This window comes from Larimichthys crocea, chromosome VII, assembly GCF_000972845.2.
Source record: "Larimichthys crocea isolate SSNF chromosome VII, L_crocea_2.0, whole genome shotgun sequence".
Classification (NCBI taxonomy): domain Eukaryota; kingdom Metazoa; phylum Chordata; class Actinopteri; family Sciaenidae; genus Larimichthys; species Larimichthys crocea.
Genome location: NC_040017.1, coordinates 14860017 through 14871435, shown reverse-complemented (window position 1 = coordinate 14871435; position 11419 = coordinate 14860017). Strand labels below are relative to the sequence as shown.

Sequence of the window (11419 nt, the reverse complement as noted above, 5' to 3'; positions counted from 1 at the left end):
TAGGTGAGTTTGACACTTCTCCAAACTTCGAATGTTGTTTGTATAAACTGACTGCAATACTTTTGCTCTTTTTTGCTCTGATATACTTTAACACTCTTATTTACTTCATGTTAATACAGTAACTAAGACAGAACAGAGCACCTGATACTATTGGCACTGCTGTAGGTGTTGATGCTTGTTAACCTCTGTGAACTTTGCAGCGGCATCTCTGTCGTGCCAGCACTGCAATGAGTCAATATAGACATTAAAGAATTAGCTGTACTTAACTAAATGGAAACATTTGTGCAAAGTTTACATGCAGTTGGAACCATTCTGCACTTGAATTGTTTCTTTAGTAAGACATCTTTCAAATCAGTTTAATCACAAAACATTTTAAATGTAAATGCTCCCTTACGTTTAGCACATTTTAAAGAAGTTAGGGCGAATATTATTTTAGATGAATATGAGTTCAAATATTATTCTTGTTTGAAGAACAACATTTTGTGAAGATTACTTAAGGTTGCTGACAGATTCAAACTAAAGTGAAAGTAGCAACACAACAAAGCAAAATATTCAAAGATCCAGTATTCAAAATGTTACCAAAGTAAAAATAAAAAAGTATAATCAGCAAAATTAATAATTATAATAGGCCAGCACAATGGCCCCTGTCAGTGGTCTTATCAGACCACTGACAGGAGCGTATTTAAAATTTGTCTGTAAAGTTTAATAGCTCTTAGGGAAAGAGCACAATATTTCCCTCTAATACATTTCAATACTGCAAATGGCTGCAATATCTTTTGCTTTTGTTAGATGACTTTTAGGTGATATTTGTGATATTAAAACTCTCTATCTACCTACGACTACAAAGCTACTGAGAATCAACGCTGACAGCCAGGATGAAAAATAAATCGAAAAATAACTCCCAGATCAGTGCAGCAGTCTTGCAACAGTTTCCATCGGAAATGTCGGTAGACGTGTTAGCTTGTTAGTGTGTTGGAGCTAACCACAATCACACATCATGCTGTTGAATGAAGGCGCTAGTGCCTGTTTCAAACAAAACACAGAAACAGGTTTTGCTTGTTGCAATAATTCCTCCTGTTCGGTGTGATGATTTAAGATTTCCTCCTAATATGCAAATTCCACTCCAAAAGAGATGAGATGTAAATAAAAACATAATTTAATGATTTTCTCCTTTATTCCTCCAACATTTAAATACAGTGCAGAGGTAAGATATTTATTGTTCAAACTGAAAAAGCAAATATAAACTCTGATTACGGAATTTGATGCCTGCAACTTTTTTCCAAAAAAGGGACAGGAGCAACAAAAGACTGGGAAAGTTGTGGAAAGCACACGAAACACCTCAGGTAAACTGGTTCAACTGATTGGGTGTAAAAAGGGGCAACCTTGAGAGAAAGAGCAACTTTTATTATATCTTTATATGCACAACTGCAAAAAATATGCATTTGATCATCAGCTCAGGGCTCACGACTCTACCATGCCAAAAGAAAAGCCATATACCAACATTATCCACAAATGCAGCAGATTTCTTTGGGCCCGACCTCATCTGAGATGGAAAAGTGTGCTCGGGTCTGATGAGTCCACGTTTCAAATTGTTTTTTTCTTGGTTATTTGGTCAAAAGTTGACCAAATATGCTTTGGCAGTCTAATTTTGACAAAACACGTGGACATCTTCCAAAGCTACTTTTGAAACCTTATACTTATACACGTTGCCAGCTTGATTGATGACCTAATTGTCAGACGTGGGGCATTGTTAATAAAAATGGATGCAACAAAACAAAAACCACTGATTGTTTAATTACCTTGGTTGTTACCTTGTCAACCAGTAGTTACTGACTGATGAATGATGCATCTAACATCCTGGCAGAAAGACAAATGGAAGAATTTGTTTGTCTTTCTGCCAAACGAAAGAATTGGTTTGTCTTTTGCAACCTATTTTATCATGTTCCCTGATCCCTGTCTTTTAGTATTAGCTTTAAATAAAGTCATGTGAGAAAATAACCAAGAGGAATGATTACAGCAAGCAAAGCCTCTTTCAGTGTTCATTTAGGAACTTGATTCACGTGTCGGGTTGATAAACTTTGAACCTGTCTTTTAAGATCGGGGCAGAGGGGATGTTTCTCTTCCTGTAAACACGACCTTATACAGAGCATCATACATGCCGTACGCCTCACATTGCTTATTCTGCTCGGATTACAAAAAATAATTCAACTCAAGTTGCTGATTACAGTTAATATCTATGAAAACTGAAATACATTAAAACAAGAGCACATCATCAGAGTCATTCCTATTTCAATAAAATATTGGATGAAAGTGAAAAAGTAGATGTTTATAGTCCATTAGTTGTGTCAGTCAAAGAGTGCACGCTTGCCATTTTTCAAGGCTGTAATGGCTGCAAACAGAAACCAGCTAAGATCATTATGACACAGAGAGACAGCAGTGTTGTTTCTACAGTGATGTGCCAGTATATCTTATAAGAGTGGGTTAAATCTAGAAAGTTTAATACTTTTTACTTATTCATTTGTACACTTGAAAAATGCCTCAAACATTTTGACTGAAGATACAGAGAAAAACCACTCACAACCAACTCATGATCAAGGACAGCATTGTTTAGGATGTACCAAAGTATAAATGGCTAAAAATACAAACTAATGCCAAAAAAAGAGAGGATAAAAACAAACTAATTTACTGCTTTCATATGCGTACCTCTCGTGTATTGTAACATTTCCTTCACATCACAGCATGTATCTGATTTCCTGAAAAATAAATCCAAAGACAAAACAACAATATGTTTTTTTAACCAACATTTCATGTTATGACTGTATTTCCTGTATCCAGGTAGCTGAAAATGACACGTGTACTTGCTCTTCGTGCCAACATTTAGTTTATAGTTCATACTGTACAAATTGAACATCTATGTTTGGATTAGGCTAAAGTGGCATGACTTTTTGTTGTTTTAATACCTTCAGAATTGAACTAGCATTGTACTAAATGTTTTATAATGTTTGTTTTTTTAAAATAGTTTTACCTGGAGAATCAATTTCATTTGTACGTGTCACGCCTGTTTATCTAGGGATCATCCAGGGGACGAAAACAGCCAGAAAGATTTGTTCACTGCTCAGTTTATACTTCCCTGACTCTAAGTGCATGCGTTCTGGCTGGTGGCAGCGTGTCTGTCAAACAGATGAGAGGATTTGTTGCCACAGTGGTGAAAGGGGAATCTCTCAACTTTCACCTTGACACTTTAGCCTCCTTTGATCACACTATAGGAGAGGTCGACACCACTTTCTCCGCTTCAGCATTATTTGGCTTTACGTGACCTAACAGCCATGGTTTGTTGGCAGTTTTAATGAGTTTGGTTTATGTCGAGGGTTGAGGTTACCTTTACTGGAACCTGGGCCACGTGTCTGTCACCTCCGCTGGGATCAGATAACACCGGATAAACCCCTGTGCCATGTACATCCACTAATGTCAGGTTTTTTTTTGGCAGTGAATATGAACTAAACTGTTCCCACGCCTGCACTCATGCTGTCAGGGACACAGTATAGTGTATCTAGCAGATTTACTGGAGAATAATGACCCAGTAGATATGATCTTATGGGATCAGTGACGAGAGGTGCTTTGTCAGAACACTTCAGATATGCTTCCTGTCATGTGCCAACAGCAACATACAGTAAATCAAAAGTAGAACATAAGAAACAGATCTTTTCGACACTGGTTCCACGGTTTGAAGGACTTGCTTGACATTTTCTGCTTTCTTGCTGAGGTGATCAATACCACTCAGATGTCTGTTTGGTAAATATAGAGCTGGAGACAGCAGCCGGTTACTTTATTTTAACAAACACACTGGAAACAGTGAGTCTGCCCCTGTTGAAATGTAACAAAATCAGCCAATAACACATTCCTCTGACAGAACCAAGGTGTCTGTATGTTTCCCTGTTTCTAACCAGCTTAAAGCAAACAAGTACATTCCCCAAAATGTCATTGACTACCTTTAACAACTTTGTGTGTCCGTCCGTCCGTCTTTTCCCACTTATCCGAGGTCAGGTCACGGGGGCAGCAGATTCAGCAGGGAAAGCAGACTTCCCTCTCCCCGGCCACTTCGTCCAGCTCTTCCAGGGGAACCCCAAGGCGTTCCAGGCCAGCCGAGAGACATAGTCCCTCAAGCGTGTCCTGGGTCTTCCCCGGGGCCGCCTCCCGGAGCCATCTCTGAACTTTGTGTGGCCCTTTTTAATTTGAATTGATGCTGCTAATAACGGAAGCATGTCATCCATCACAAATTATACAAACCCCTGTTGGGCCAGGCAGTAATCAGATGCATCATCTGCCTGAGTGTGATCAAAGCCTGGCCAGAAAATGCCAAAGACTGAGGATGCATAACAGTTTTCTTCTCCCATCTCAAATTTAGTCTGTTTTTTTTTTCTTCTTTTTTTTAAAATCTCTTCACAGAAGCAGGTTTTGGTGCAGAATGTCAGACTCCCCACCATTTTGCCCCAGCAGCAGCGAGTCTCAAGGATCAAGCCCTCAGGCTGACATACACACCTGTGACCCCTGTGGGACCTCCTGCCAGCAGATGGCAGAATCACAGGTACTGTGCTGCCTCAGGCTTTTCTGTTTTAACCATAGATAGTATAAAACATTTTCACCCAAAACATCTTCTTCTGTCTTACACTGGAAATAGAAAATCAATCCTGACTCTGCTTGGAGTCATGTCCAGCTGCTGTCTGCAGTCCAGTATGCACAGCCCGAGGAGGTGTTTGTAAATGAAACTGAACATGACGAGTGGTTTGTGCTTTTCATGGCTTTTCCAAGAACAAATGTTTTAACATGACAAAGCATACTTCCAAAAGTGTCCCAAAAGTACTCCTCTAGCCATAAGTACTGGACAAAACACTAAAATTTGTGAGTATAACACATACAATTACACAATACAGTCTCATTCATAGATTCATATACGTTATCCTTGATAGGCTGCACAGAATAAAAACCTCAACACATGCTTTGGGCTTGATCATATCTACATACATTCATATTGTTTAAGGATTTCACAGGCCAACACGCCCCACAGAAGCAAGAGTAACTCACAACATTGTACTCTGTTTATTCCTGTAGGATCATCTATATGCTTTTATTTTTGTACATGGTTGCACTTTTCAGTCCCTGGGGCTGTTATGTCATAAAACCAACATAAACAGCTCATTGTGGTTTATTCTTTCTTCATTCTTTCTTCACACTGCTCAGACCTGATTGGTTTGTCAAGAGTTAGAACAGAGTGTGATTTACAGATTGTTTTATCACCCAGCAGGAGAGCAACACCTTCAACTCGAGGACTGCGGCGGTGAACAGGAGGCACAGTATTGATGGGACCATCAGTTCAGGACGACGAGGCACTGTTGATTCTGACCGTTTCCATCCGTACCGTCGTCCTCTCAGGGATGATCTCCAACAGTGCTCGTCCTCCTACAGCTGTTTACAGGAGGTGTGCAGCCCTGACACTTGTTCAGACAGCCCGAGCCACGAGGCGCCATCATCCTGGGACCAGTACAATGGCAGCTTTCAGATTTCAAGACTTATGGTACATTAAAGTTATCCTCTCCTGTTATTTCAGTTAAAGCTTTGTTATGTCGCCTGTATTAGGCTAATATTGTAACACTCTTATATTTGCAGAGTTCATATCCAGAACTACCAGCTGTACCAGTGGAGCCCTCCTGCTTCCTGTCTCAAAGCTATCCCTCCTACAGCTCGCCGAGCTCTCTACAACAGGTGAGTCAATGTGTTGTGTGAACCACTGAGGAGTGCTGTGTATTGGTTCTGAAGGTCATGACATTTGTGTGTGTGTGTGTGTTCTCCACAGGCCTCATCAAGACTGTATGGTAATAATGACCAGTCCAACAGCACAAAATACTCTCTGTCCACTCAATCACACCAGGAGAGTGTTACACAGTCCCTCTTCCCCAAACCCATTTACTCATACAGGTAATTTTACATCAGATTGTAGATTTTTGCTCACATATATCCTATTTATGTCTAGAATTATTATGTAATAATCATCTACAAATTAATATGATGGCATTAGTTTTTGTTAGAAAATGAATATGAGTGGGAGTATTTTGTTTGCAACAGATTTTAATGTAAAAATGTTTCCTTCATGGCTGCAGCATCTTGATCTTCTTGGCTCTGAAGAACAGTAGAACAGGAAGCCTGCCAGTCAGTGAGATCTACAGCTTCATGACTGAACACTTCCCTTTTTTCAAGGTGGTATCGCAATCAATTGAATTTTTATTTATATAATCACCTGCTGAATTTAACCCATTGAAATAACCTCAGGATCATCAGTGGCACAAACAAAAAAACACTGTATGTACAACACTTACAAACAACCCATACAAATACTCTGGTCTAGTGTGATCATGCTCTATTAAAAACTCAGCTCATATACTCTATAGTTCACAGTCATAGTTTTCCTATTTTGCTGCTCCTGGTTTAGTTACATCTTTTTAGTTGCAGGTGGATGGCATGGAGCTGGAGCTGGTATTTTTTAAAATGTCCAATTATCTATTACTATTTGAGCATTTTCCTTTTAAATTATTGATTTTTTTTGTTGAACTGACATTTGGGCTGTCACATTTATTGGTCAGTAATGAATGCCTGATTTTTTTAGTTCATCTGTTCTCAAACATTGGTGCCATCACTGGCGCTATGCGACCTCCCTGGTCTCGCTCTAATTCAGTCGTCTTAGCTCACCGGTGAAGGGTTCAAGTTTTTGTTTTTCACAGTGTTTTGTGGTCCCAAACCACATCTGTATTGTAACTGACATTCTCTAATGAGTAATAATGGACTGCAAAATGTGTGCTACACCTCCAGCAAGTGGCCCTGGACCAGCTGGGTAGTAACCTGTAGAGGGGTGAGACCGGCATGGGGAGTAAAATGAGGAGTTGTTTTGTATCTACTTGATATCAGTTAAGTGTGTGTGTGCGTGTATGTGCAGTTTGTTAAGATATTGCAGAGGCCGAAGAGATGGTAGATTAAAACGTGTTATAAATTCATCATCCTGTATTTGACCCTGTAGTTGCACCTTTTATTTGGGTTGCCACGTACTAGTATTTTCGAAAAGATTCCACATATCTACAAATCAAAGAAGTTGAGACTCACATCTGGAAAGAGCTCAAAGACTTCTTGCCATTCAAATAAAAAAAAAGGTGCTGTATAGATGGCTACTTTCCAAGCAGCTGCCTGTCACATTAAACTCAGGCTGCAGGGCCAGAAAATAAATGAAGCAGATGATTTTCTTTTTTTTTTTTGACACTTGCTATGGCATGCAGATATTAAACATTGCAGATGGTGGAAAAATTAATGCATGTTTTGATATTCCCTCCAGCGAAGGCCGGGTTTCTGTACATTTCACCTTTCTGTGAATTTATAACATTTCAAACAATTTGAACCCACAAAGTGGATGCGCACACGCCCATTTTCACCCTCACTGCTGTTGTGGCGAAACTGTTGAAATCAATGGTGAGGTGGAGCCACTGTTATCTGTTTATGTTAATAAAACGTCAACGGCAAGCTATCTATTATGTCTGTGAAGACAACATAAGGTCTCCTCGACCCTGGTCACCACAACGTTGAGATAGGCTGGCACCTGCTGTCCTCAATCAAAGTCAAACAACTAATACTGCCGAGGACCTCAAGGCCCACACATCACCCCGTGTAACCTAAGGATAGAAAATTCCATAACAATTGCCATATTGCAATTTAACCATGCTTGTTCATTTTAGCAATAGGTCCATCATCAACATCGGATTTTGTTTTGTTGCAACCTCAGAAACCCTCAACATTTCTGATTGTTGTTGTTTATTGGGTTAGTTGTTGTTTATTGGGTCAGTTCTGCGTTCCACAAGTTAATCTTTTCCTTTCGTTGCTACTTGCCGCATCCACCATGTGATCTTGAGACAAGCAGGAGTTACTCAACCTCCTGCCGGACTTACAGGACAGTCTGGATTGACTCCTGCTGATGGAGCAGTTGCTTTTTGGCTGTTGATGTTAGTGTGTAGTTGTGTGAATGTGATGTGTAGAACAATGGTATAAAAAAAACCTGACTAACTGTTTAGCTGTTTACAACTATGGCAACTATTTTCATTACTGTTGTCACAAAAAGATGTAGAAAGAACATTTACAGGTTCCAGCAGACAAAACAAGCTATTGAAAGAAGTCACTTGGTGATTACATGATTTATACCTCGAAAAAGTTTTGGAATCGCAGTGTTTTAAGATGCATATGTGGCAGCACTATTGTTAACTCATTACTGTCCTTCTTATACCTAGTCTGACGTGACATATATAACACTTATGAACAGCTAGTTTTAACCTTTTCTTTCCCATATTCTGCTTCTACCCAACCCTCTCTGTTTTCAGACAGCCCCTGATGGATGGAAGAACTCTGTGCGTCACAATCTCTCCTTAAACAAGTGCTTCGTGAAGGTGGAGAACAAAAATGGGAACTCGTCCCGCAAAGGCTGTCTGTGGGCCCTGAATCCAGCGAAGGTGGAGAAAATGCAGGAGGAGCTGCACAAGTGGCGTCGCAAGGACCCAATCACTGTTCGCAGGAGCATGGCGAGGCCAGGTGCGTCTGATAAGCTTATCGAAGGATATGTAGTTCACAAAGTCAGTAAGAAAGGAGAACAGATTAAGCAAATTAATTGGAAAATGATGTTCAAGCTTTTAATCAGTTTTTGTTGATCTGACCCGCACGTTAAATTGATCACAGCTTGATTTAAACTTACTTTGATACACACTTTTTCTACAGAATGCCTTGATCGTCTCCTGGGAGATGAACCAGACAAACAAAGGTCATTGCCACTTTACACCAACAACGCTTTGTTATCTAGAGTGAGCCCTATCTTTTCCACCACTTCATCATCTCGCACCCCACCCCAAGCTCAACCACCTTGTGTATCCATTCGGCATCCTGAGTATGCCAGTATTCAACCTCAGCTGCCCTGCTATGTTCCCCATGCCGCTGCTTACCCCAGCATGTACTCACCCTGTGGACAGCCAACAGCCAACGGGAGCCTGAACTCACCCATTGCTGGTAAGATACCATCCGCTTACAATGGCACAACGCAGGCTGACTGCAGCGATGGCCCGAGGAGCATGCAGGAGTTTCTCTTGGAGGGAGACGCCAGTTATGATGTCGACACGCTCAACCCCAGTCTGACTGACCTGCAGCTGCAAGGTAACACACATTATGATGGCTAAAAAACCTCATCCATCTTCTGCAACTATTCACTTTAGATATCGAATATATTTTCATTATTGATATTATTATTGTTTTTATTATTATCGCATGATACAAATTATTTAACATTTATATTTATTCAACTGTTTAAAGAAAAGAAAAGAAAGGCAGATGAACCTGAATCTGAACCTGTGTTGTCTTAAGAAAATCTAGACCGGTACAAAACATTTAGTCACAATATAATATTTGACCTTTTTTTGTCAAGTAGATGAATCAGGAATAGCAGTGGATTTACTTGAATTGGACCCTTTGCAGGGCATATGTTTGACACCCTTAGTTATTTTCCACTCATAGCATAGTAGTTGCTCTTTTTGTAACTTAGGGAGTCAAAATGTAGCATCATATTAATTGGGTACAAAGTCAATAGATTTGTCAATTAACACAAATCCTGTAAATTAAATCTTTTTGATGCTATCAGACCACAATAGACCTCAGCAGATACTTTGATGTCAAAGAAAAAAAGCACACATGCAATTAGTTATATCATTGACAGCTCTGTGCCAGTTTTTTCAGTCCCATTTATTCTCTGTCATCTTAAAAACAAACAAGTTAGGTAGCAACATGAGGCAAATATGTGACCTCACCTTTTTTCCTTAGTATGATCAAGAAGTGAATTCCAGTCCGGCATGAATCATTGTTTACTACTGAGCAATGACTCCTGAACACACCTCCTATTTCTTCATTTTCCCCAGGCAACATATGGGAGGAGCTGAGGAAAGACAGCTTGGTATCTGATTTGCAAATCACCACCACAACACCGACCATTACCTCTGCTCTGCAGGACCACCACGTTCAGAGCAGCTGCCAGCAGGTCACAGCTCCTACTGTCTATCGACGAAAAGCAGAGTATGAGGACGGAAACACAGGCAGTGCACGGGGCTGTTGGAATGGGTTGCACCCTGTGGTTTATTCAGGGATGGAAAGTCTGGCTGGGTATCTGACCTGCACCACGTCCATCTCTTTAATCTAACTGTAACCCCCTGACCAATTATTATTATTTTAGGCAGCTTCAGTATTAGCCTGGTGGTTATTTAACCCATCATTTAATCCTCTGTTTACCACTGTGTGACCGACTCAATTTCAATTACTGTAATCTATTACCAAAGGATTATTACCAGCGTGTTGTTGTAGCGTGAAAGTGAGTGTTATCTCTCTCTCTATGCGTCTGCCCTTTGATTGTCTGGTGACCTGTCCAGGGTGTACTCTGCTTCTTGCTCAATGTCAGCTGGGATCAGCGCCTTGTGACTCTCCAAAGGATAAGGATTACCTAAAGGGATATAGCTGATAGAGGGACAGATAGTTCACCCGTATTAAAAACATAAACATATGTAAATTATTAGAGGATGTCCTCTACTTAAGCACCTTACCTGAACTGGCTATAACCTGCAACCTTTTTTAAAAATTAAATGAGCTTTATAGCGACTTTCAGCTCATTATTTTGCTGTTCACGTGCAACTTTATTAATCACTGTTCTCATAGAGTCATTTTTGGCAGTAGCAGTCAGCTGTTTACCCACAGTGCCTGTTTAGCAGCATGGTGGATCGTTTAGTAGTAAAGGAGCCAAATATTTCCCTCAGGAGTTAGTGGAAACCAAATAAAAAAATCAGGTGGCCAATAACACAACCCACTAAATCGACTCAAAAGTTGATGTTGTGTTCACATCTTCACATCATTCGCATTGTAAATTTTTTCTATTAAAAACAAACCAGTGACATAATCTGTTGTATATTTTAGATGATTGGCTCCATTGTGATGTGGCCTCAGCACAAGAAAAGTTTTCCATTTGCTTCAGCTGATGTTAAATCACAAGCTTACGTTATGGACGATGTTAGAGCTGCTGTGATGGCAACAGTGTAGTAAGTCTGTTGTCACAGAAGATGGCAGCAAAGACACTTTGTGACCTGCAGCTTGTTTCATGTGATTCATGTTGTCATCTGATTTTACAGTCACATCTTTTGCTTTATTTTCTACTTACGTTGTCCACGTTAAACAGCCTTGACATGATGAAACGTACAACAAACAAACAACCTGCTAACTTTATATGAGATATTATTTTAGCAACTACTAACTAATGACTACTGTTTTACTTTTTATATATATGTATAAGTATTGTCATAAACTGATGAGT

At 39.9% G+C, this 11419-nt stretch overlaps 1 protein-coding gene across 2 annotated transcripts; it reads left to right on the top strand.

Annotated features, from left to right (window-relative positions):
* The first annotated feature begins 4450 nt into the window (after window positions 1-4450).
* On the top strand, window positions 4451-11358 carry foxn1 (forkhead box N1). Of its 2 annotated transcripts, none has more exons than XM_027280679.1 (8): window positions 4451-4585; window positions 5303-5572; window positions 5665-5760; window positions 5852-5973; window positions 6156-6252; window positions 8409-8616; window positions 8800-9228; window positions 9984-11358. In XM_027280679.1, the coding sequence occupies exons 1-8, from the start codon at window positions 4466-4468 to the stop codon at window positions 10259-10261; spliced, it is 1620 nt and encodes a 539-aa protein (XP_027136480.1). In that variant the 5' UTR covers window positions 4451-4465; the 3' UTR covers window positions 10262-11358. The 2 variants fall into 2 exon arrangements, with proteins under 2 accessions (XP_027136480.1, XP_010734128.3); XM_010735826.3 differs by having other exon boundaries at window positions 5300-5572.
* Window positions 11359-11419: the final 61 nt, after the last annotated feature.